Source organism: Desmodus rotundus, chromosome 12 (assembly GCF_022682495.2).
Source record: "Desmodus rotundus isolate HL8 chromosome 12, HLdesRot8A.1, whole genome shotgun sequence".
Classification (NCBI taxonomy): domain Eukaryota; kingdom Metazoa; phylum Chordata; class Mammalia; order Chiroptera; family Phyllostomidae; genus Desmodus; species Desmodus rotundus.
The window spans coordinates 26,779,043-26,806,012 of NC_071398.1; the positions used below are offsets into that span (position 1 = coordinate 26,779,043).

At 44.9% G+C, this 26,970-nt stretch overlaps 1 protein-coding gene across 1 annotated transcript in view; it reads left to right on the forward strand.

Annotated features, from left to right (window-relative positions):
• CDH13 (cadherin 13) overlaps window positions 1-26,970 on the forward strand; it is a 1,057,449-nt gene that overhangs the window by 557,963 nt on the left and 472,516 nt on the right. Inside the window, exon 5 of the mRNA XM_024556040.4 lies at window positions 2,818-2,970. Within this exon, the coding sequence (XP_024411808.1) occupies window positions 2,818-2,970 (153 nt within the window). The remainder of the gene's footprint in view (window positions 1-2,817; window positions 2,971-26,970) is intronic.

Here is a 26,970-nt window from a genome sequence, read left to right on the forward strand (position 1 = left end):
CCAGGCTTTAAAAACAAAATTACTGAGAAAGAGAGATGAGTCGTGCCCAGCAGAGGTGCTTACAGTGGGGACTTGCTCCTGTCCTGGGGAATAAGTCACTTAAATCCAACAGCCTGTGTTCATTCAACTGAGTCGTCTCTGCAAGACCCCGTTTCTGAGAGGCCAACTGGGTCAAGCTCTCTGAGAGAGAGCAAGAAAATAGCCAGGACCTGACCTTAATAGCAGGAGGAAAGTTGCCCCAAGGGAATTTCTGAGTCTAGAATTCAGCTTTCTGCACTGAGTGGCAGGTGGAGAAATGGGAGGGTGGCAGTGTTTGCCCTGAGAGAGCTTTCAGGACAGTCCACCCCTGTGTTTCTACCAGAAGGTCTGGGATACTGTCCTCCCAGCTCTTTCTGAGCAGGGAAGGGTCAGGAAAGATTAGAGCACAGAAGGCTTCTCCTGGCAGGTCCTCACCAAGGGGCCATGTCTGGCAGAGAGATGGGGCCAGAAGTCCACTCCTGGGAAGCACAGCAGCTCCGGAGCTCTTGCAGGTGTCCCAGGTTTACTTCCCTTTAGATTGTCCTCTGGATAATACGACCTTCTGGAGAGGACCTAGCTGCTGGGTGTGCCTGGGGGAGCAAGAAGAGAAGGGTCTAATCCACATTTGGGCCAAAGGGGAAGGGACAGTAAACATGGAGATGACAAAGAAAAGTGGCATTTTCTCAGCTGCCCCCTCCCACAGGAGGTCTGTTTCCAGAACCCTTCTTTTCTCAAACCAGAGAGGATTGTGAAGAGATGTGTTCCCTCAGAGATTTTCATAAAATATTATAGCTAAGATAATTTTTATGCCTAGAGGTGCATCTTACCCATTACCACCAATGGCATAATTTCGTCAGGATTGTTATGATTAGTATTGCAATCATTAGCTACTATTTACGGAGCCCCTTCTATGTGCCTGGAAGGACAGTTTGCACACACCATCTCATTAAATCCCCACTAACAACCCTGGGGAATAAGTGGCGTTATCTTCATCATACAGATGAGGAAGTCAGGAGCCAAAGAAGCAAAGTACCATGTCCAAGGTCACCCGGTTGATCATTGGCCAAGCTAGGGCTGGGACAAATGTTTGCCTGAGCAGTGGTGCTCTTCGTTAAACAGATGTTGGCCTTGGTTCCTGCTATATTCCAGGCACTGCGCCAGGCACTGCGCCAGGCACTGGGGTCCGGTGGTGAGCCCAATATGCTGAGCTGTTGACCTCATGGAGCTTCCAACCAGGGGGAGTGGTTTGGGAGAGAATGTCAGTTGGATTAAATCAAGTCAAGCGGTGACTTCACTTTTAGTCTTGTTTTGGATATTTTCTATTATTTTAAAATGCAAACAGAGGTAATTGGTGTTTAATTAAATTTCTCAGTGTATTTTAATGAAGAATATTTTAAATCAGGAAAACACCATATTGCCATATAGAGCTCCGTCCTGCCCTTACTCAAGTGTCACGTAGAACCCTTTGAGGGTCAAGCTGCCTTAGGCATCACTGCCACCTGGTGGCAGCTGTTGGAATTGCAGGCTTGGTGGCCACAGAACTGGCCCGGTGGGAGGGAGGCTGATTCCAGTAGAAGGCGCATTTCCTGTTCTGGTCACCCAAACCCTCCAGGCACAGCTGAGTAAGTTCCAAGAGGTACTGTTCATTTGTAAACAGCTTGCACCTGAATCAACATCAGCTTACTTTTATCTGCTTGTTTTGAATTTCTATTGCATTCCTGACTTTCAAATTGTTGTTATAATCAAATTAATGCTTGCAGATGCTGGTGATAGAGTGGCGTGAAATATAGATGAATACTTGGGCAAACTCTAAAACCAATTTTTGCAAATAATAATTTCTCTTTAGTTGGATACCTTCAAATTCCATTAAGAAAACGAAATATAATTTGGTTCCTAATTGCCTCCCAACCTCACCTTTGAGACTCAAACCACACTAGTGACACAGCTTCTGAAACTCTAGTCTCTCTCTCACTGTCCACTGCCTCTCTCTGTCCTCTTCTCTCTGCCTGGACATACCTTCGTCCATCTTTATCTTCTGAATTTATTCTTCAAGTGTCAAAGCAAGGCTAACAACCTGTAGGGAATTATCTTAAAGTAAATTCACAACTGAGTACAGCAAAGCAATGTCTCTGGAGAAATTGAAGATGGGTTCTGAATCCCTTCTTTGTCTTTCTAATGGCTGTGACTGTGGCAGGTTTACTTAATCTCCATGTCTCAGTGGTTTCATCCATTAAGTGCAAATAACAACATCCCCTGACCCAGCATCGTTTTGAGGTTTCTTTCTTTCTTTTTTTTTTTTTTAATAAAAATGTGTGTAAAAATGCTTGCTCACCACTGTGGCTAGTACCTTGTAGAACCAATGGGGTGGGTGAAGACCTATGTAAACACCTAGTACCTTAGTCACTGCATGCCTATTGTAAGATTATTGAACAAAAGTTCTATTGTTGTTTTCATTGTCTAGTTGGCCTTGCTCGCAGGAAAAAAAAAGATGTTTCTTAGGAGTTAAAAATAATATGAATGTCTAACCTTGAACTTTGCTGGAGTTATTTCCCTCCTAGATCCTTCTCTGCGTGTCATCCCAGTGCTGGTGAGCCTCCACAGCTGTAAGCTGCAAAGATTTGCATATTGAGATGAAAGGTGTTAAGCAATGATGCTATTTTGGGTGATACTACTTTACTAGAGTTTATTAGGCACCTCTGTATTAATACCTGTGTTGCGTGGGTTGCTGGCTGAGGTATATTTGTAATGCGCCCTCTCTGTGTGCCAGAGTCTTAAATGTCACTCCGTTCCCCTGACCAGGTAGTCGATAGTGACAGACCGGAAGGGTCCAAGTTCCGGCTCACTGGAAAGGGAGTGGATCAAGAGCCTAAAGGAATTTTCAGAATCAACGAGAACACGGGCAGCGTCTCCGTGACACGGACGTTGGACAGAGAAACTATTGCTTCTTATCAAGTGAGTACCCCCCAAGTGCCCATCGTGCGTGAAGAGCCGTGGCTGTCCAAGACAGTTTCTTCCCACGGAGCTCATTGTTTCTGTGCTTCATCAGACCCAGGGCGGTGTGACTCTAAGTGTGTCTCTGTGGGATCTGAGGGGTGTTGAACCCGACAGTGGGGGTCCCTATCTCTTCAGTGGAGCCCCCAGACTGGTGTGATATTTTGGGCACTGGAAAGCAAAACGAGGGGTCCTGGGGGGGATCTCAAGGATGTTGGAACCCTTAGGGCAGCTTCAGCTTTCTAGAAACCAGCTTAGTAGTAAGAGGTATAAAACCATGGACCTGGTCATTTTACTTTTTAGAATCTGTCCTAAGGAAATAGGAAGAAATTTAGTTAGACTTTTATACAATGATCTTATAGCAGGACATGATGCTTACTTAAATGGAATCAAATGGAAGTTGTGTTTAACGACTGAAAATATTTTTGAAGAGGTTCTACTTATAAGGGAGAGATTCAGGACAGGGAATGGAAACAGACACACGTTTGTGATTACATACGGCATCCTCATTACAGATCAAGTGTTTGCACGTAGCATGATGGGTGTGTGTTTGCGAAGAAACATGATGCAGGAGAAATCAACGTGTTAATTAATGGTTATGTTTGGGTGTTAATTAATTTTTCGACTTGGTTTTCTTTTTCCTGCAACATACTTAAATTACTTTCATGTGGAGAATAAAAAGCTATTTGTGGAAGAATAGTTTCAGGAGTTATATCCATTCAGGATACAGAGACCAGAGCAGTTGAACTCATATATTGAAATGAGCAATAAATCTGATATGGACTGGAGGTCAGTCCCACCCCTTTTCTACCACATCCCCAGAACGATTTTGTGTTCATAGCCTATTATGGATGCAAGCCTCTGAGGGTAGTAAGCTCATTCTTTGAGCAATAGATGGAGTTCCTAGCAATTTCCAGGAACAGCCCTCCATGGGATACAGTACGCCATTCTGGAAGCAGGCATAGTGGGAACGAGGCCCAGCCAACATTTGCCTGCGGTCTCCATTGCTCAGCATATGAGCATCTCCCTGCATTGGGGTCAGGTGATGGTGGCCAATTACTAGCACCAGATTTGGCATCTCTGGTTTTCTTGGTCAAAAACCACATAAGAGCATCCTAATCCCCCTTCCACAAAAGGTTCACATCTTCTCTGCAGACAGGGGTTGCAGAGACATCACATTGGAAAGTCTAGTGTTCTGGCTGGGGAACAGGTGCCCTATGTCTAGCTCGCCTGCTCTGTCACCATGAGCTGTTGGCCTCGGGAAGGCGCTGGCCCTCAGGATCCCAGCTGTGAAATACAAATAACACTTTGTTTATTTGCATCTTACTCAGATGGATTGGTGTGAGTTTCAGTAAGAAGAAGTCAGTGTGAGGCCCGGGAGGCATTAAAGTGCTGGACTAATACAGTGGCATGATGGAAGTTTGTGGAATCCCCATCGTCCAGTAGACCTCATGCTAAGCAATGTGCTTGAGGGTCCCGGGTCCTGGGAGGATGGGGTTGCCTCCCCGATGTCCCTCTCAGGAGCGTTGCCAAAGGGCGGATGCTGCCAGCATCTGCAAGGGATTCTATCTATCAGAGATCGCCAAAGGGTGAACAGTGTGACCTTGCTGTACACCCAGCAAGGGAGATCGGGTTGTTATGGAAACTAAATATTGGTGTCCTCAGAAAGTCCCAGCCCACTGGCCTTGGGAGTAAGGTGTCCTGGCAGTTTGGGGCATCCAGCTGCTGCAGGAAAAGCCAGCAGCAGGCCATGGGTAGATGCCCTCTTCTCTTCCCGTGCCTGTCATGGGAATATCCATTAATTGGCAGACACAAGGAACAAAGGAGACAATGAATTTTGTAACTTTGTAGCATAGTGATTAAGAGCTCTGGGGTAGCTAATTTCTATTTGAGTCAGCACGGCTGTTTACTGAGCTGTGTGATCTTGGACAACCAACTTACCTGTTCTGATCTTTTCATTCTCAACCACAAAGTAAGGATAGTACTGTCCCCTCAAAGGACTGTAAAAGATGAAATAAAATTATTTTTTCCAATGTTTCAGGGAACACATAGCAATTAATCATAGCTGCTCTTACTAGTTTTTTCCCTGAATATTTTTTAATGTTTTAGTTAAGTTCCACAAGTTTTTAATGTCAGTTTCCAGCCTTCAACCTGAGGAGGTTGACGTCTACTTCAGACTTGAGTTTTTCCTTCTATCCTGCATGAACCAAACATCAGAGCATTTTTCATGTGACCATTCGCTGCCCCTGTTTTAAGTATCAGAGAGAGAGATTCCTGAACAAAGCTGGATCTCCACAAATCCCCGGTGGATTTAAGGGGTACAAGATAAACAATAAAGAAGATCTTTTGGGGAGTGTTCTGTAGCCTGCAGATAGGACAAGCGTGAATCAGAGAAAGTGAAAAAGGCTGGTTGTCAGGAATGAGAACTGGTGAATGAGCGGCTGAAAGATGCCTTTTTGGGCTTACACCACAGGGGCTGTTTGAAGAGCTGAGCAGGAGTTTGGATGCATCCATGGCTACCTGATCTTTGTGGGAACCAAACGTGGTTTAAAAATTAAAGTCACCCTTTTGGGTGTCCTTCCACATTCGGAGAGACCTCTGGGCACCATAAACCAGGACCTGCTTCGGTGTGAACATTCTTCTTAGATGACAATGGCCTGGATCTCCAGGGGCTGTGAAGGCCCCCAGGGGCAGTCAGAAGGGTGGGGAAAAGAATTCGAAAACTAACATTAAAGGGTTGAAAGAGAGTGATGAGAAAGTAGTCTCTGGTCAACCCGTTGGCTTGGAGGTTGCCAAAGATGCCAATTATAAACTTCTTTAAGAAGAATTTCTGAATCATGATGTACCCCTTTCCTCTGTCCTCCACAGAGCTGAGCGCATGGCTGTCACCTAAGACTGTGCAGGGGTCTCACTGCACAAGGGGGGTGACTGAGTGAGAAGAAGGCCTGAGCCAGCCCATGGTTCACTACCCAGGAGCCGCACTGCAGTGCGGGCATGTCTGCCAGACAAGGCTGCCTCTAATTTTCACAAAGGCATCAGGGGCTAGGATGGAATGAAATCCACATGAATTTTTTTGAAAATGTAGTTGATTTTATTTTTATCTCAGTGGTATCCAGGTGATAATAGTGATTAATAGCAAGGGTCCTGAGGTCAGAAAACTGTGCTGCTACTTACTGAGCTGTGTGATCTTGGGCAACCTGCTTACCCTCTCTGATCTTGTGCCTCTCGTCCATAAAGTGGGGAGAGTACTAGCACCTCTTAAAAGATGAAATTATTAGCTTGTATTAACTAATAAAAGATGAAATTATTAGCTTGTATCAACTAGTCATTGTTAACCAGCTGATAAAATAGAACCTAATCTCCAGCTTAGAGCTTCTCATGTTTTTCTGTAAAGTGAAGCCATAGAGTATCACAGCAGTGAAAAAAATAATTTTTCATGTGACCATAATGGCTGCATTCAGATCATGGCTGTCGGGGACTAGCTGTGGGAACTAGGGCAGGGTGGCTGCCTCAACTTTCTCATCTGTAAAATGGGAATAGTAATAATGCTGATCTCATAGGGTTTGAATCGGCTGAATGAGTTAATGCATGTTAAGCATTGAGAACAAGGCCAGAAACATAGTAAGCACTGTATGACCTCACTACCCGAGTGAGAGGTGAGTGCTGTCTGTGCGAGGCCAAGGGAGGTAAATGAAATCTCCGAGCACTCTGAGTTGCAGCCCAGTCAGCGCATCTCAAGCACAAACTTTCCTTGAGTCAGCTTCAGGGTTTTTTTAATAGTTTCATAATGTACTGATTGATCATTGATTCTGTCTACATATATGTGATTGCATATCTACAAGGTGAGGAGCACCCCCGGGGTGCTAGGAGAATATGCTGGGAAACAAGATATGCCAGGGTTCCCACTGCCCTGTGGCTTTCATGTTAATGCCTAGGCTTAGTTTTGAAATGAACTGATTGGAAGTTCTCACCAGTGTGTGCAGGGGACATGCTGGGAAGCTGTGCTGTGCTCATTGCGTAGCTTGGTTCACACAGAGCCACATGCGCCCAGTGGAGACTGCTGGTGCTTGGTGGGAATGCAGTGTCCTACAAGAGCACGGGGTGACAATGGCCAAACTGTGGCCTGGTTCTCAGCCACACTTCACCAGCCCCATGAGCGTCCACTTCCAAATGCTGTACCCCCACCTTTCACTCTTCCATTGTCTTTGTTCTGTTCTCTTCATGTCCTTGCTGAGGAAGGTCCCCTGTTGCTCTATGCTTGGCTCTCCTATTTCTGATTTTGGAGTCCTGGGTTACTGTCTTGTTAGTGCACTTTGAGCACAAGAATGTTATAGTTCTGGTCCAGTTCAAGGGCCTATTTAGAAACAATTTGCTGCCTTAGTACAACAGTTGGGTCCCTCGTGTTCATGACGGGCATTATGGTTGGTAGCAAACATGTCTTCAAAGAGCTGCATCCTAGGTCTCCAATTCCCACATTGTAGTTTCCCCTCTTGCAAGTTTAAAATGCACAGAGCATGTGGGTGAACGACTTGCCGTTATAATTGCTCCAATGTTGTTGTTTCAGTTAAATGCTCCTCACACGCAAGTCCATGCTAGTGTGTTAACATTTCCCAAATCCAACAAGAAAGCATTCTGAACCAAACCCGGGGCACTGCACAGTAAGAAATAATCTGGGGTAAATTGGCCGTTGGCCCCCCTGTGTATCATTATTAAAGCTGCTGTTTATTAAACACTACATGTGCTGAGCACTTCCGTATATGTTTTCTTATTTAATCCATTTCACACAGGAGACTTAAAGAGAAGGTGATAACAACATTTTACAGATAAGCAAACAACTGTTAAATAACTTTTTCAAGGTGTCCCAGCTGGTGTGTATTGAATCTGGGATCCATATCTATTTCTCTCTACCTCTAAAACCCTGCATTTTCAATCATTAAGAAACACTTCCTATTTTACCTCCAACTAGGCTCTGATATCTAATCTGCGAATTCCTAGGCCTCTTTCCCAGGACCTCCACTTAGTGGGGCTGGAAAGGGGGGTTGACTGGCTGATCTATTTCTTCTTAAATACCATCCTATACTATGACCCACTGCCACCTGCCCACTCTCCCTACCCCAGCTCCCAAAAGGGCTTTCCAAGCTTCTGACCTGAAGTGGCACCTAGCAAAATAATTTAGCTCTTGGAGTATTGGAAGCTGACATATTAATGCAAAGCCTCCTGAAATATTACTCATTATTATGCATTTCACCAGCATTTGAGTGATTTGTGAACTCTTCATTGGAATAAAGTACTGTAAAGGATTCATGAATGACCAAGTTTATGAAATTCTATAAAAACATTAGCAGGTGGTAATGATTCCCTCACACTGTGAATATAATCTGCTGGCTGCAAATTTGTCAATATGGGAGGACAGGAGTGGAGTGGGAGACAGCCTGTCAGGCAGGTGGAAGGAGGTGGTGGAGGGTTTGGGCTGGGCTCAGCAGGGGACAAGAGGTAAAACAGGAATCAGGGCCCTGGTAGTGGGCAGGTGACCTGTGTCATGGGCCTGAGACCTTCACCCTGAGCTGCTCTCCAAGGTGGGAGATGCGTGGAGAAATGGGGATGTCAGAATTGGAAGGGAAAAGAAAGGAGCACTTGAAATGAGAGAGAGAACTTACATTTATTGAGAGCACCTATGAAGTACTCAAGAACTCCCTGGAGTTCTACATACACAAACCTGTGAAGTCGGTTTGTTATCTTGTCTTTACCTCTGTGTTAGCTGAGGGCCAAAGTGGTTTCCAAGATATATTATTGTTATTAATGTTGGTGTTAACATTTATTGAACATTTACAATGTGCCAAGGCGCCACACTAAATACCTAAATGATCATCTCATTTAATCTTCATAAAATGAGCTTAATACTGTTATCCTTCTCAATTATAGAACTGGTAACTGGAACCACCTGTGTTCTTGGCCGCAGAACATGATCAGGGTTTCACTGTCTCCTGCTGAACAGTGGTTCACATTTTCTGGGATATACTTTGCTCTCCTTTGAGCCAGCTTTCTTGCATAAGTTTGGACTTTGTGGTTAAGAGGGTTCAAGCTGGCAGACGGAGGGTATCATTGCTTCTGTGTTTCCTGTCGCTTGTCTGGCTCTGCCCTGAGTCGAACCTGTGTGTGGCTCCAAGACAATTTGGCAGAAAACACATCAAAGTGAAAAAAGCTGCTGTCATGCCGAAATACATGCATTCGTAACATTAGTGACTGTAAGACAATTGGGGAATGTAGACTTACCCAGATTAGAGAGCTACTTAGGCGATTAACCTATTTACAATAATTTGCATGTTATCCATGGATGATGCATGCATCACCTTGATAGCACTGTGCTGCCCTTGGTAATATTTGCACAATACTCGGAATGCTCCCCCAGCCCTTGATTGTTAGGACAAGCTACATCCTTCTTCATCCTCTATCCTTGTCTCCCCCATGGCCATCTTTCTTAGTAGGGATTCTAGGGCTTCTGTAGTCAACAAAATCCTTTCAACTAATGTACAAAGAAAGGGATTTATTAAAGGGTACAGGTAGCTTTATAGAATTGGCTGAAGGACCCTAAAACCTGGCTCACATGCAACACAACCAGAAACAGTGTTGCTATAGGAAATGCCCAGCCATGTATGATACTGTTCCAGTGCAGGGTCTCCACTTCAGCATTATTGACATTCTGGGCTGGGTAATTCTTTGTGTGGGGGTCTGACCTTTGTGTTGCATGACATTTAGAAATGCCTGGCCTCTACCTACCAGGTGTGAGTAGCATCCCAATTTCACTCTTGACCATCAAAAATGTCTCCAGAGATTGCCAGTCATCCCATGGGGGTAAAATTGCCCCCATCTGAGAATCACCATGCGAGCGAAGTCCTCACTGCTGCCCCTCTTCCTGAACTCCTCTCCAATGATATTCAGAAGTGGGTGGGAGCAAGTCTTCCTTGGCTGTCCAGAAGAGCTGGGTGACTGCCACCGTGCTTTCCAGAACCTCTGAGCCCTGAGGCAGAGCCATCTCTAAGTCTTATGCTAAGATGTCAGGGAAGAAGCTAGATCTTATGATGGACTCTAGCTGCGCTTGCAAGGGGCCTGGGATGGGTGTTGTCATCATCAGCATTAGCACGTCATCAGCACAGTTTTGTTCTAAGAGTCAGTCAGTGATAGGCACGGCTCCCTGGGGGCAGGTAGTCCATGCTTGGGAGAGTGTGGCTTCACACCCACCATCCTTACTTCCAATAACGTAACGGTCCTTTTAATCAGTAACACACACAGCCTGGGAGAGAGCCCTAACTGGGAGGAGACAGAACTTGGGTTAAAGCTCAGGCTGTGGAATCTGACCTACTGAGGTTAGGATCTTGACTCTGTGATCGAAGGAACCATACAAAATTGCCATTTTTATAGGTGAAAAAGGGTGAATATCGGTCACCTCATTCTTTGTCCTAGCACTGCCATCTTTGGCAAGTTACTCGATTCCCAGCCCATTTTCCCCTCTTTAGAAGATGGTGAGATCGCCGCATCACCTGCTGGCGCTGCTGTAGTCCGGGAGTGGCATGCGTGAGGGTGGTGCTTCAGTGCAGTCCCTGAGTGCTCTGCAGTGGGGAGCAGACCCGTTTCGTAGTTGAAGCTCCTGCAGGTGAGACAGAGGTGAAAGCAGTCGCTAGGCATCCAGCCTGCAGTTAAATGGCTAGATGTTAGTACCACCACGTGTCACTTCATAGAAGGAAATCATCCAAACAGGGCCCCTAGACCAGCATCGTAATCTGGGCACTTGTTAGAAATGCGGATTCCCAGGCCCCCATGCAGACTTACTGGGTAAGGAAGTCTGGCCCCGCAATCTGGGTGTTGACAAGCCTCCCAGCCTGTTTTGATGCTCACTAACGTGAGAGCCCCGGGTCCAAAAACACTCTTAAGGGTTAACACCACTGCAGCTGGCCTGTTTCATTAATTTGCTTCGGTGAAAGTGGCCTTTGAACCAATTCCATTATAGTCCTGCTGGGGTAATACATTTGTGCCTTAAAGGTGCTTATTCCTCCAGGTGTTCTGGTACACCATTTGAAAGCCCTCTCAATCCAATCCATATTCTTCAAAACTGTCTTTGTTTTTGTTTCGTTAATGGCTCCTGAGAGCCGGGCAGATTTGTCCCTGGCTCCTTTGCTCCATCCTGTCTAGACTTTGGATGACTGTTAAATGCCATGTTACCGAGTGTTTGCTTATTTCTCAGGAACCAGCCTTTCAGGCTGCAGATGAAAATGTCTTCAGAGATCTGAGCTGGTACAGGCAAAGGTGATTCCTGATAGGAGGAAGCTGGCCCTGGGGTCAGCAGAACCAGCTTTTCCGCCTTATTAGATCTATAAGCTTGAGTAAGTTATTTGTGGTTCTCAAACTTCGCTGCACATTAAAATCATCTGGGGAGATTTTAAAGCCCCTGGTGCCCAAGTTGCTCTCCAATCCAATTAAATCAGAATATCTTGGAGTGGGACCAAGCATCAATATCTTTACAAAACTCTCCAGGTGTTTCCACTGTGAGGCCAAGTTTGAGAACCACTGAGTTAGTACAACCTAGCTGTACTCCAGTTTATTCATAGCTAGAAATAGGAACAGTAACATCAACCAGCTAGGTCTCTTATGAATTTCAAATGAGATAATACATGGAGGAGTTTCTAACACTTAATAGGAGAACATCAAAGATCTTATTTCCCCTCAATCAGCTGCTTGACTCTGAGTGAATATCTGAAGTTAACTACTTTCCAATGTCTCTTTTGACATAAGCTCTTAAAAAATTGCAAGGCAGAGAAACAGAATTTGATAAACAAATGAACAGATTGTCTTCTGAGTCACTTTAGAAAGAAGTAATTCAGGATTTGGCCGCAGCCTCTCCCTACCCCAGTACCTCCGAGCATCTCCATCTGACTCTTTCCAGTCGGGTTCCTCCCATTTCCAAGCACTTCATTTTGCATCCTGGCCTTATCTGCCAGGTGCAGCTGGTGAAACTGAGGCATGAAGAGGTTAAATGACATTGCTGAGGCAGTTGCCTAGCTGGATTAGAGTGCCGGGATGCTACTGACTGATTATTTATTTGGTCCACTAAGCAAAGCTGCTTCCTCACCCATGTCTGTGGCAACATATTTTTCTAAATGTTATTAGCTTACAAGTGGTTCAACTTGAATCTTGGCAGGTGGGAGAACCCTGTGTCCCTCCCTCAACTTTATCCATCCCATGCTAGGTCTCACACCCAAGGCAGCTGGCCCACAGGCTAGACCTACCACGTGTTCATGGAATGAATAAATGTGTGATGGTCAACTTTTTTTTTTTTGCTTTTGTTTTCTCAGTACAACCAAATCTACTTCATCAGGCTGCTTTTTCAAATGACTTGGCATTTTTTTCATAAGGTGCTGAAGAACCACAATACATCGGAATTACAAGAGCCTTTAGACCCATTTTTATCTAACCTGCTTAATTTGCAAATAAGAACAAGTTAAGCCCTGGCTGGTGTGGCTCAGTTGGTTGGAGTGTCATCCCGTAACTGAAAAGTTGTGGGTTCAATTCCTGGTCAGGGCACATACCTAGGTTGCAGGTTTGATACCTGGTCTGGCACATATGGGAGGCAACCAAGTAATGTATCTCTTTCACAATGATGTTTTTCTTTCAACCTTTCCCTCTCCCTTCCTCTGTCTCTTAAAAAAAAAAATTTAAAAGCAGTGAGAAAAATGCCCTCAGGTGAAGATTGAATAAATAAATAAAAGAACAAGTCGGGTAATTGTCTAACTACTGAAAATACATTGTTGGAATTCTGTTATTCCTTGGCAATAGGTATTGTGGCCAAACCTTCTGGGACCAGACCCTGCAAGCACAGAGAAGACCTCCATTCCTAGCTCCCACCACTCACTCATCACCTATTTGCAAAAAGAAATCCTTTCATTTGGTGAAAATGAGCAGCAGAGGGAAGGAGGAGTTTGTCTGGGAAATGGGCTAGAAGGAGAGAGGAGCAAAAGGCAAGATAAAGAGGCTGCCCTTTCCTCTTGTGGGCTTGACACTCTTGGGTTGGAGGGCAGAATGATGGAAGAAAAAATTAGGAGATTATGTGCAAAGTTGGATGTGAGGACCAGAACCTAATTAAACCAATCACAAAAGACCAGGTAAGATTCTAGACTCAAGCACTACGGCTCTGAGGCCAGGTGTCAAAGGATGATGCGGTTGGAAAGTGAGCTGTCGGCTCCCTCAGAGGCTCCTGCAGCCTTTAGCATGAAAAGTTGGTAATGAGGGGTGGATCACCATGGTGAAGCTCTCTAAGCGGCCCAGACAAGGGAGGAGGAAGCTGCCATTGACCAGGGGGCCCTTGTGAAGCCAGCTTTGGCCCCCTTTTGAACTACCTGGGGAATAATGTCATAATGGGGACTGAATTTCTCTTGAGCAGGTCAGAGCCCTGTGTCCCTGTGATGGGACACAAAAACAAATGGACCAATGTCCTCATCTGAGGCTCGGAAGCTGCTGGTGGGTTACCCATCTCAATTCTGTCTAGCCCACCGTTTAGTGTTTAATTTGAGCGGATCACTTCACCACTGTAGATTTAAAACTGGGACAATCTGTGGGCAGAATCCCAGAGGGAAAAAAACAAAAGCATGAAGGAGCACATGCTTTTGCCAGCTGAACCTTCTCTTCTGGCCAAGGGAAGTGGAGAGAAATGGGACTACTGAAAGGATGTGTGCCCTTCAGGGCCAGCACACACCCAGCAACCCTATCAGGTGGGATTCAAGTCAACCACAAGAGTGAAGGATTCAGCAGATGCTGGTGGAATGCCAGCTACCATTTCCAGGTACAGGGGATAGAGCAGTGAACAACCATGAAGTCCCTGCATGTGGAACTCTGTCAATAACAGACATGAGTATAACATGTCAGGTGGTTATGAGTGCTGGAAATAAAATTAAAGATACAGAGGCTGACAGGAGGGGCTGCGTGGTCCAGGCAGGCCTCACTGAGAGAGGACATTTAGGGCCAGGCTGTTTGGGAAGTCTGAAGACAAGAATACTGTCTTTCCCTCTCAGTATCCTTGACATCTTCCGTTCCCAACAAGGGTGATTGTGCCTTCCAGAGGACACCTGACCATGTCTGGAGACATTTTTGGTTGTCACAACTCAGGGGAGTGGTGCTACTGGCACCTAGTGGCCAGAAATGTTGCTCCATGTCCTACAGGGAGCCCGGGACAGACCCCGTATGTCCTGCTCGGCAGCACCCAGCACAGGCCTGGCCTCTTCAAGGATCTGAACATGTTGCATGGTTTGTTCACTCAAATAGTTGTCTGGCTTAAATAGACAAAATGTCTGTGCTCATCCTGGGCCCCACAGCAAGAGATACTGCCCCTGTCCTTGTAAAGTTCATGATCTCCCTGGGGACAATGATTTGTAACAAGACAACTACACCAAGGGCAGGGTCTGAAACAGCCTTCCAGACGACATGATATCAAAGCAAGTGCTCAAGAAGGAGGAGGATCCAAGTGTGGCTTGGTTGGTTAGAGGATCATCTCCTGTAAACTGAAAGGTCACAGGCTCGATTCCCGTCAGAGCACATGCCCAGGTTGTGGGCTCAGTGAAGAGACAACTGATGGATGTTTTTCTCTCACATCAATGTTTCTCTCCCTCTCTTCCCCACTCTCTAAAATCAGTGGGCATGTCCTCTGGTGAAGATTTAAAAAAAAAACAAAAAGAATGAGGAGGAGTTAGCCAAGTGACAGGGAGGTGGACAGGGCAGGAAGAGTGTTCCAGGGAGAAGGAACAGATGAAAGAGCCTAAGACATCCTGGGAGGAGAGGCCAAGTGGGGTTCCTGCAGGAGACAGGAAATGAAGTCCACCAGCGAGGAGAGCGGGACCCGTGTGCTAAGGAATGAGCTCAGACATACTACCCCCAGGTGATGGGGAGGGGTTAGAGAATTTTAGGCCAAAGAGTGACACGATCAGATTTGGATTTTGCACAGACTGCCCTGGTTGCTAGCGGAGGACTGAGGACAAGTGGGAGATGGGAGCCCCGTCTCTGGGTCTCTGAAGTCAGAGTGACACGTGTCAGATTAATGTCACTCTCGCCCAGGAAGACCTGGGAGGTGAATCAAAACTCATAGTGAAAATAGAAACTGTACTTTGGGGTGAGATGAAAAATCGGGGGCTGGGTACTGCCAGGCCTTGCATGGAAAGGTAAAGAATTTGGATTTTATACCCAGGAAGCCCAGGAGGGTTTTCAGCAAGGGCATGACATCCAATTTGCATTTCAGGAAGATAAGATTTGTTTGAGCAAGTCAACAATAACATTCACATTTCCATGAAATAGAAATTAATTCAAAAATGCATTCATTTGTTGAGAACCCACTACCTACCAGGCACTGGGGGAAGGAGATAAAAGATAAAGCTCAGCCTTAAAGTGCCCTCCCAGACAGAGTAAACCGGAGGACCTCTTATTCTAAATCCCTGTGTGGAGGGCTGCGGAGTGCTCTATGTGTTGCCTGTCCTTCCCATTTAGTTTGGCTCAATCTCCAGGCCACGTGAACATTCTGTTAAAATTCCAAGCTTTAACTCTTTTTTCTCTAGGGCCTTATCAGTGGGGATCTCAAAATTATTTATTAAATACACTTGGCCAGAGCTGTTAGCTGTTGATTCACTTGATTGGCATCTGTTTTAAGAACTTTATTATGAAGAAGGCTTATCTTTTCCTCACAGTAAGGCATTAGGTGCCACAAGATCATTTCCATATTATTTTTCTTTATTCTGAAAGTTCAGAAGTTTGCATGATGGGCTCTTTTAAGCAAAGTCCATCTTTTCTGGCATCTTGTTGGCAAGAATACATACTCTGTAAAAAGGACTTAGTTGTGCCTTGTCACTTGTGGATGCTCATTCCCTGCCTGCAATGGGGGCCAAAATGAGCCTTGTTCAATGCACCAGGCCAGGCACCTGAAGGTGGAATAAAGTGAAAGCAAACAGAGAGAATGTGTCCTCATGAAGTAGTGGCTGATCATGTCAAACAGCATTAGCCCTAGACCAGGTTGACCACGTTTAACAAGAAGTCGGGAGGAGAGCTCTGCGCTCTTTGCGAGTTGATTATACCCTCTGCACATTCAGTTGATCATGAACTCCTGGGGGATAGCACAGGGAAAGGTGGAGGTCTTGGGCAGCTGGTCATAAAAGCTCAGAAAACTGGGGGACCAGCATTTCACAATTAATTATGAATGCATTTTCTGTTCCTTCTGAGTATGTAATGCAGAGCTTCATCCTGAATGCTACATCCTACGCCAGCAGGTTGAATAGCTGCAACAGGGTATGACCCGCAAAGCTGGAAGTATTTACTCTCTGTGACTTTACAGAAAAAGTGTGCAGATCCTTGGACTAGATAGGCCCTCACATCCCTCAGGAACTGATAACCTGATTATAAAAGTTTTTGAGATCATAGTCCCCAAAGGAACCTTGTAAATTTCCCTTTTCTGGAGATTTCAGAGGAAAGGGCAAATGTGTGCTGCCCTCATATGATGGCAAGGTGAGCTAAGTCCCCTCAGGGACTAGCTCCCCAGGGGCATGTTCATGGAGGCTCGCAGTGAACACACATTTCCAGATCAAGGGCAGGGGCCACCCAAGTTCATCTGCACACTGCTTCCTGAGAAAATGGAATAGTGGTTGAAAAAGGCTTTGCCAAAGAGGAATCACTGTGCAGATGTAGCATTCAAGATGATGTTTATTGTTGTTCTTTTATTTTTCCCTGGAATTTCTCACGTCAGAGGATTGCTCAGGAAGCTGGGTACAGGCCTGAGCTGCCCATGGGGGCTGCCCTGCCTGTGGGCTACACCTGACCTTTACTCTGAGTAACACAGTAACAAAATGAAAAGTAATGAGTTGTGAGTTTTGCTCAGCCCTTTGTAGACATTATCTCACTAATTCTTACATTGACTCAATGAGTTAGGTACCTTTAATAGTTTACTATTTCTGCCATAATAAATGATCACAAACTTGGTGGCTTAAAACAACAAAACTTTGTTATAGTTCTGCAGATCAGAAGTCAAATATGGGTCTAACTGGGCTAAATTCAAAGTATCAACAGGCAGGGCTGGTTCCTTCGGGAGGCTGGGGAGAGAATTGGTTAGGTTCTAGGCCACTCCTAGTCCTTGGCTTATGGACTCTTCCTCTTATCTTCAAAGTCAGCAATGGTGAGCTGACACTGACATTGACACTGACATCTTTCCGGTTTCCTCTACTCATTTCCTGTCCCAATTTTAAGGACTCTATGATTACAGGGGACCCTGCTGGAGAATCCAAGATAATCCTCTCATTGTAAATTCACCTGAGGAGCAACCTTAATTCTATCTGCAATGTTAATTTCTTTTTGCCATGTGTCCTAACATATTCACAGGTTCTACGCATTAGGATGTGGACATCTTTGGGCACCATCATTCTACCTATCACCACACCACCTTTTATAGATAAGGAAATAGAGGCACAGAATAAGTTATGCAGGGTCACACAGCTGGCAATCAATAGATGATCTTAACCTTTGACCCCAGCTACAGTCACCTCTAGAACCTAGGGATGATAGTGTAGTCAGCAGTGTGAGCAAGGGGCTCCCCTCTTCTGTTGGCTGTGAATAGGGTGATAACCAGAGAGAGAAGTAACTCTCACTGGACCCTCACTGGCTCTCTCTTAAGGGCTGGAAGCAGCTTGTCATCTTTCTCATGTGTGTTTGTTTTTTCACCAGAGCACAAATCTCCAGGCCTCTTTCACACTTTCCTCATTTCCTTTAGTGTCATCACAATGATTTCTTTAGACTCAGTGAGAATCAGGGAATGATTGGACACGTGATTTTTATCTCTGTTTGGAGCAGTCTCAGACTCATAACTACTTTGGATCCATCACTTAGCATGAAGTCAGCCCCAAATAAAATGGCCTGCTCTGAGGCCCTCTTATCCACTAGAGAGATGGGGGACTGGGTGGGGTATTGATTACATAGCTTAAGTAGGCAGGTACCAACCAGCACACCTGGTCCTGACCTTGAACTAGTCTTCATTTTAATAGCACTCGGGCATTGGACCCAGACAGCTCCAAGTCTAGGCTCCTGCCCCAGTGCAACTTATGCAAAATAGCCACAGCCAACCTTGACCACACACTGACTGTGTCAGGCTCAGACAGTGTGCATTTCCTAGGCAGTCTCTTCAAATCTAACTGCCTGGTGGCATTCCAAGCACATGGCTCCAGACCTGAGGGATTTGAAAATGAACAGAACACCTTTGCTGTCCCCTCAGGAGCTTATGTTCCTGAGAACCTTGAAGACAGAGATCATTTTTGTGCATTTTTCATGTGGAGAAATGAAGTTTAGGGAAGTGTCAGGAGGCAGGTTACATTGCTGGCAGATGAAAGCGCTAAGTGCCAAACCCATTGCCTCCCCCTCCAGAGCCCAGGCTCCGTACAGCATTTAAATGCTTAGTTTGCTCACTGTAAACCAGTAGCCCTCAAGGAGGAGTGATGCTGGCCCTCAGGAGGCAGCTGGGAATGTTGGGAGACATTTTTGGTTGTCACAACTGGGGAGGGTGCTACTAGCATCTAGGGGGTGGAGCCCAGAGATGCTACTAAACATCCTACAATTCACAGGACTGCCCACACCACAGAGAACCCAGAGAACCACCCAGCCCCAAATGCCAATAATGCTGCTGCCAAGGAACCCTGGTGTAAATGAGAAAGGTAAACCACACCCTGTAGGGTAGCTGGGAGCTCTGTGTGCTCACACTTGGGAACCATCCATCCAACCAAGTCATGACTTCACCAGCCACACTCCATTCTGTAGAGTCTTGGCATGTTAGTGCTCCACCTGGCTGGAGATCCCCCTTCATTATGAGAAACACGAGTAATGCGATTCTAGCAGAACTCACCAATGCTCATTTTTTTATTGTGTGTTGTTTTAAAATTTTTTTCTTCTCATCGCAGAAGACAAATTCCATTTTCTTAGCCCTGAGGGAGAACTAATTCCAGCAAAGGCCATTTGTCTTTGGTACCTTAAGATCTAGATAATTTACTGCAAGTTTATTTTTTTTGAAAATTATGTAGATATTATTCGGAAACACAATTTCCAACTATACAGCACACTTAAGCAGATTATATTTAAGTGTTTACATATATATGTATGTATGTACTAAGAATATATGCTATAATGTGCATTTTGCAAAGATACTTTTTCTATAACTCTCTTCCTTTCAGATCCTCAAACTTGTTTGCTATGAACTGCTGAAGGATTCAGATATTTTCCTAATAGATATTGTGTTACATTATGAGTTGTTACCATTCAACTGCAATTTTAACTCATGACATTTTCTATAGCTTATATGATTAATTCAGAAATAATTTGCATTTAAATGCATTTAAGATATTTAACTTGTGATTCCAAACACAACTATTTTAAGCCCAGTAGAAGCACCAACCACTGTGATTTGTGGGCTCCTCCCCCCACAATTACATAGACCTAAAAAAGATATAGATATTAATATAGAATAGTGTTTCCAAACTCTTTCTGGGAAACATAAGAACTGAGAGATGCCCTTCAGCACACACACTCACACCAAAGGGAGCTCTGTGCTCCCTCAGGAATATTTGGAAAACATGAACATTTGGGAAATCTTGGAAACTGTAATTGCTTCTTTGAAATTCCCAGTGCATATTTGACACAATAAGATATTTTTTAAAAACTGCAGTTAAGAAACCTATTTAAGCCAATATATTCCACACTTAAAAAACAAACCTTTTAATCAATGTTATCCTGTAAGAAATATTAACCATTATAGAAGTCACACTTTAGATAATGTTGGTGAGAAAAATTTAATTAATGAGACTAGAAAGAACCAATCGACGTGAAGATGCCCGCTGGGTGCCAACATGCCTTCCTGAGAAGCCCATGGTCAGCCACTCTGGAAAGATGGTTGTGGAGAGGGTTTGGCATTGACCTCCCCAACTTCTGGTCATTTCAGCTAACATAGAGGTAAGGGAGTCCATGGACCGATGAACGGATAGACAAAGGTGGTCTATCCGGGCAATAGGACTCAGCCGTAAAAAGGAGTGAAGTACTGGTCCACGCCACAGTGTGGATGACCCTCCAAAGCAGTGTGCTGAGGGAAAGAAGCCAGACACAGAAGGTTAGGTGATGTCCGAATCCGCTGATAGAAAATACCCAGAAGAGGTACATTCATGGGGACGGAAAGCTTATTACTGGCTGCCAGGGGCTGGGCGAGGAAGAGAATGGGAAGTGACAGTTGATGGGCATACAGTTTCCTTTTCGTAGAGACGTTTTGGAACTAGACAGAGGTGGTGGTTGCACAACATTGTGAAACACCAAATGCCCCTGAATTGTTCACTTTAAAGTGGCTAATTTTATGGTATGTGAATTTCACCGCCATATTTAGGAAATCATGAAAAATAAAAAATAATGAGGGAGGGCAGAGTGACATGACAGGAGACCCAGGAAGAAGGATGAGCAGGGCAAGGGTAGGGCAGAGAGGGGCGCGGAAAACCCAGGAGATGCCACACAGTTTCCGTGGCATCATGGAAACTGCCCGTGTCTGACAGCAATCTGAGGAAGTTCCAGCCCAGAGAGATGTTCGGGACACCAGCGTGGCCATTGAGAGAAGGCAGCAGAGTAGTTGTCTACACCTCAGCAGAAAACTGGCCGGGACCCCACTGCACGGCAATATGTAAATGACTCTAGCCTGGTCACCCAAGTGTGTGCTTTGTTCCTGAGGCAGAAGCAAGTGACTGTGAAACAACAGAAGCTGGACATTCAGGGCACTTTATTTGGAATGGCCCCTTCTGAAGCCCTGCTCCTGCTGCTGAATTTTATTCTAATGTAAGAGGATCCTCAAATTACATGATTGTCTCCACAACCTGGATCAACCCCTGTGACCAAGCGTAGAGGAGCTAGGCTGAGGAACCATCCCAGTTCCACCCTTAAATTGTTAAACCTCACACTCATTAATGCCTCCTACACATCAGGTGCTTTTATTTCAGAGGACTAGACCACTGTGGTCCAATAGAACTTCCTGCAATGATGGACACGTTCTGTATCTGCACTGTCCCATGTGGGGCAGTCCAATACGGTGGCTACTGAGCACTGAACTATGGCTAATGCAGCTATGAAACTGATTCTTTTACTTTCCTTTATTTAAGTTTGAGTACTCACATGGCTGGTGACTATTGTCTCAGACAGTGCAGGTCTAGGAAGTCACAGATGAAATGCCATCTTTAGCATTACACAGGTCTGTGTTCTAATATTATCCTTTCCCTCTCATTAGCTATATAATTTGGGGCAAATTGCTTAATCTGTGAGCCTTAGTTTCCGTATCTGTAAGAAGAAAGATATGTGAGGACCTACTTCCTAGAGCTGTTGTCAAGATGAAATGAGATATTGCATGTTATGTGCACAGAACTGGGCACCTGAAAAGTGCCTCAGTAAACATTAAGTATGTCTTCTGATATTGGTAATCCATCTATGCTTTACATGGTGGGTGGTGCTTTAAAGAAATGAGGCTCAGAGAGGTGAAATAACTATGCTCGGGCTTGTATAAGTAGAGGCAGAGGAATACGGGAATTTCTTTCCATGTATTCTAATGTCAAAGTCCATCAGCTTGTTGTTCCACTGTGGTCCCTCCCCTTGGAATCCTGGTTATGAAGTTCCTCTCCACCTGGAAAATGCGGTACAGACTGAGTAGTGGGTCTTATTTTCTCCCATAAGCTGGTCCATTAGGTTTGAGCTGCTCTGTTCTGCATTGACGTGGGATTTCTATAGGAGTTAAAATCCTAGGAAAACATGTGAGTGGGTTTCTGTCTCCACAGTGGTCTTTGTCTCTTGCGGAGGTTGCTTCTAAGTAGGTTCTGGGCTGGACCAGCAGAGAAGACCCTGGGCTCTGTCATCTCAGCCACCTGAAGGTTCTGATTGGGTGAAATCTTTCAAGCACACTATTTATTCAACAATCTTGATTCATGTTTTAAGACACTGAACATCTCCTTTTGAATGCTTTCTTGTCCTTTCTATATAAAGTTGCCTCTAAGTCATAGAGAAATAGGCCCAGCATAGATAGATGAAGACATCCTCCTTTCATTCTAACTTTAGTTGTAAAGAACACATGCATTCTGTCATCCTCACCTCTGGGCTACGAGCAGAATTGGGGCCTGGAGTGAATCATTTATTCAGGTCTGAGAGATGAGTCAGCCATTGCAAAATGCCCCGTGTTTGCTATTGCTAGCATCTCTGCTGCTTTCTCAAGGAAAGCTTAAGAAGCCACGAATCAGTGCAGGTCCGGGGGCTAACACTTCGCCTCCCATTCCAAATATAGTACCTGTCTTGTCACACTGGCTGTTTAACAGGCCTGCCTATGTCATTCTTAAGAGAAATAGAGTGAAGTTTCATTAATGTGAGAGATCAGCAGTAGTTCAGTTATAAGTTATTACTGCAGAGGGAGAGCAGCAGGGTTAGCTCCTTAAGTCAGAAATAAAAAAGATGAATGGGAAGAGGAAATGAAGTTAGTGCTTTACCACCCGGATGCTTTGCCGCTCACATGCAAGGGGAGAAGGGAAAGCCCTTTCTACACACAGAATGAATACCAAAGGCAATTAATATTTTTTAATCTGCAAAAGATCCACTTGTTGTGGTTAGACATGCAAGCCTGTCTTCAACACCATGACCCCAGGATGGCCTTGTTTTGTGGCCCATCAAGCTGGGGCATCAAGCTGGCTAACTCTCACAGCTGCCTGTAACTGTGAACCTTTCCCAAACATTCTGGGGTTCCCAGCATGTCAAAAGGACCAAAAGGTATGTCATCATTCCAGTCACTCTACTTCCTGTGACTGAGTTTATTTGAAGTGTATTTATCTTTTCCACCTGCCCCACTTATTCACTTGTTCACACACTCATTAATTCAACAGATAATTATTCAGCTCCTACTACCTGTCAGCTACTGTTCGAAGCACTAAACAATGACCCAGAGTCCTCGATCTCGGGGAACGTACAGCAGGAGAGCAAGCAGGTGATGATAAAATCCCCTGCGTAAAATTAGAAAGGGTGAGGAGGACGGGGAAAGGAAGGGGTGAGCAATATCTTATTTTATGCATGATGGCCTGAGCTGGCTTCTGTGAAAAGGGCATATTTAAGCAGAGATCTGATGAAACAGGAGGAGGGCAGCTGTGCAGATGTCTGGAGGGGAAGAGAATCACACAGCTGAACAGCAGCCAGGTTGGGGAGAGTGTTACAAAGGACAAGGTCCTACAGTCTGGGAAGGAAAACCCTATAGAAATATTTTAGCAGTTCCACCTCTGTTAGTATGCCCCAGTTTTTTCCCCAGGGCCTGGACCCCTTCTTAACAGCCCTGACAGCAGGTACAAAGGCCCTGGGGTGGAAGTGAGCTTGATATGTTAAAGGAAGACAGGAGGGGGAGGAGGCAGATCATGCAGGACCATGTAGGCCTTTGCATGGCCTCTGGCTTCTGAGAGAAATCGGAAGCACCGAAGGCTGTGAACAGAGGCAGGATGCTATCTGACATATCCTTCACCAGGAATCCTGGTAGGCCTGTGGGAAGGAGATTGAGGGGCTGCAGTGGAAGCAGAGGGCCGGCAGGAGGCTGTAGCAGTAAATCAGGTGACAGAGGGTGCAGCTCGGATTAAAGTGGCCAAGGTGGAGGCGACAAGGAGTTAGATGTGCGGCATGTCTTGGAGATGCAACATTACTTGCTGCTGGATTACACGTAGGCTGTGAAAGAAGAGGTTTTGAGGGTGATTAGGAGACTTTTGAGCCCAAAGGAATGGCAGATTGCCATTTACTGAGGTGGGGGTGACTGGGAGGAATAGGGACCCAAAAGAATCTCATGCTATATGGAGAAGCTGTTCCAAAACTAAGTTGGCCATCTTCTGGTGCTTAAAGATTTCTCCCAAAATTTTCTGATTTGCAGCCAATGTAAACCCAAACCAGAGTTTTCTAAATGAATTATGTTTTGAGGAGGCAAATGATTCTTTCAGGATGGGCTGGATTTATAGGGTGTTGTAGAGGCCCAGGCAGAATGAGTCAGCCAGTGTTGGTCACGAGATCCACGGCAGCTTTAGGGCGTTAGATCAGTAGTAGAGGATCCCCATGGAACAAGCAGAGGTCCCCGCCTCAGGGACAGTAGCAGTACTTGGGAGAACTCCCAGAAAGTGGCTGTGTTAGGGGACTGTCTTCTTGCAGACTATTGGAGTCAGCTCAGGCTGCCATAGCAAAATACCACAGACTGGGGCTTAAACCACAGACATGTATTTTCTCATCGTTCTGGAGGCCGGAAGTACAAGATCAAGGTATCTACATGTTTGATTTATCCCGAGGACTCTCCTTGGTCTGTAGGCAGCTGTGTTCTTGGCCTTTCACTGTGGGTGCATCCCTCGGGTCTCTTCCTCTTTTTATAAGGGCACGAGTCATATGGGATTGAAGACCCACCCCTTATGACCTTATTGAACCTTAATTGCCCCTTTAAAGTCTCCAAATACATTCATGGGGGGGTAACAGTTCAACATAGGAAATTAAGCAACACAATTCAGCCCAAAACAAAGACCTATGTTGAAGAAGATTTGGAGGCTGCCTCCAGATCAACGGGAAAGAGAAGCATAGCCAATTGACATTGTCTTTCTTGGAAAACAGACATACACCCCTCTGGCACACTTGTCCTGTTAAGTCGATGTCTCATCTTCCCTGGCTCAGGTGGAAGTACCCTCAAAAACAGTGTTTTCAAGCATATCTAGGTACCTGATGCTATCCAGACAGCTTTTCTTACCCTTTATAAGAACCCAGTGAGGTATGTCCTGTTATTACCTTGATTTGACTGTTGAGGAAACTGAGGCACTGGCAGGTTAAGAAGCTTTACCCAACACATGGTTAGTAATGGGTGGAGCCTTGTCCTGGGCAAGCTGGAACTTAAGGTAATTATACTTAATGATCAGTCCATCTGTGGGACCTTAGTGTCAGTGCAGGTGAAATTTTACTGGAACAAGAAATCTATCGAACAGACAATTTATCCAACTGGCTTAGATTTAGATTTCTTTCTGGAAGTGCATCATCACCCTCTCAAGAGTGTTTGTCTTCATCAGCTGTGCGCCTTCTCCCATATGGGTTTATCAGCTTTGTAGGAAAGGCTTTCACAGGACCACCTAATTCACATCTATAGAAACGGAGAAATCTGAAGTCCATCCACACTCCTGCCTCCGAGGTTTGAAACATACATAAGTGTCACACTTTCTGTTTGGTGAAAGTACATTGACCACTCTCTTTTTCTGCATCCCTTTGTTTTTTATTGTTGAGTTTTCTGTCTGTGTTTTCATCTGCAGCTCTGTCTTTACTGATAGTGTTTGTTTTAGATTTGTGAGCTCTGAGAGAGCTGAGGCAGCACGCTTTAAATGGCCTTTACTGTGTTGGCACAGCACTTTGTAAATAAAGGCCCAATAATTCATTTAACAAGCATCTAGTGAGTGGTTACTATGTGTGAAGCAGGGTGCAGAGCACACAGCTGATATTTAAAGATGTGGCAAAGAAGACTCCTATTTTTTAGCATTATTATTAAGACTGTTGGAGTAACAATATTAATGACTACTATTTATAGAGCCCATCTTATCTGCCAATGGCTGTGTTCTGTGTTTTACATACATTCTCTTAATTAATCTGTGTTGTTGAGCGCAGTTGTCTGAGTGCATTCTCAAAGTACTATTTCTGGCAAAATGTTGATGGATGCTGTGCATGTGAGGGGTCCCCAAGGCCAAGCCCAAACTTGATAATTCTTTAGAATTCACGGACTCAGCACATAATCATACTCATGACTAAGATTTATTGCAGTGAAAAGATACAAAGCAAAATCAGCACAGGAAAAAGCTGCAGGGGCTGAAGTATGGAGGAAACCAGGTGTGAGTTCCCAAGGGTCCTTTCCTAATGGAGCCGTGAAGGGTGTGCTTCGTTCCCCCAACAGTGGGTTGTGGCAACATGTGAACTGTCTACTGGGAAGCTCATTGGAGTCTCAGGGCCCAGAATTTGTACCAAGTGCTGATCACCTAGGTACCCCTGCTCGTTACAGTAAAATTCCAAAATTCCAGAAAGAAAGCAGCTGTTTGGCATTAACCATATATATTTTTGTACAAACAGGTTAGGCACAGTGGGCCACTCCTCCAACTAGGGAATAGTGGGAACCATCCCAAAACTAAGTTCCCAGATGCCAACCAAGAGGCAACCTTGAAAGCAGGACTTTCTAGGGATAGCCAACTCAGGGCTGCTGTGCCTTCATGCCTCATTGACCAGACCAGATTAAATGCAGTGAAAGATAGACAGACAGACAGACAGGCACAGTCGAGTATGACAAACCTGAATTGACCACAGTTAAGCTGGTTTCTTAACTTCCGGAGTCTAATGGTCTAGACTTACTCCATGGGAGGCAGCCCCCACCGCCCCCCAGCTCAGTATCTTGGAAGACTTCTGCTTCACAGGAGTGACTACGAGAGGTGTTGGTGGGGAGAGGACATCAGTCCTGTTAAATTTAAAGTCAAACACTGGCAAAATCCATTGCAGAATAAGATAATTTTAAAATTTATTTATCTTACTTTCCACATCAGCACTGACAGATGATTATTAATTTAATGTCTACACGTTGATCAGGGGTAATATGAGAAAAGTACCAAAGCTTCACTGGCCTCCTTGGAATGTAGAATCTCAGAAATTCATTTAGGCTTACAATTATTAGTCATGGTCTTTACAAACCTACAATCAGGGGTCATCTGTTAACTAAATAATTAGCTTTTTATTGGAAATGTAAATTCAAATTGTTTATCCATGCAAGGCACATTATCCAGGGTCGTATCCTGTATCACCTGGAAGTTTGGTGTGGGTTTGTTTGTTTGTTTGTTTGTTTTTTTGCCTAAACCTAAATTAGTTCTTACTTAT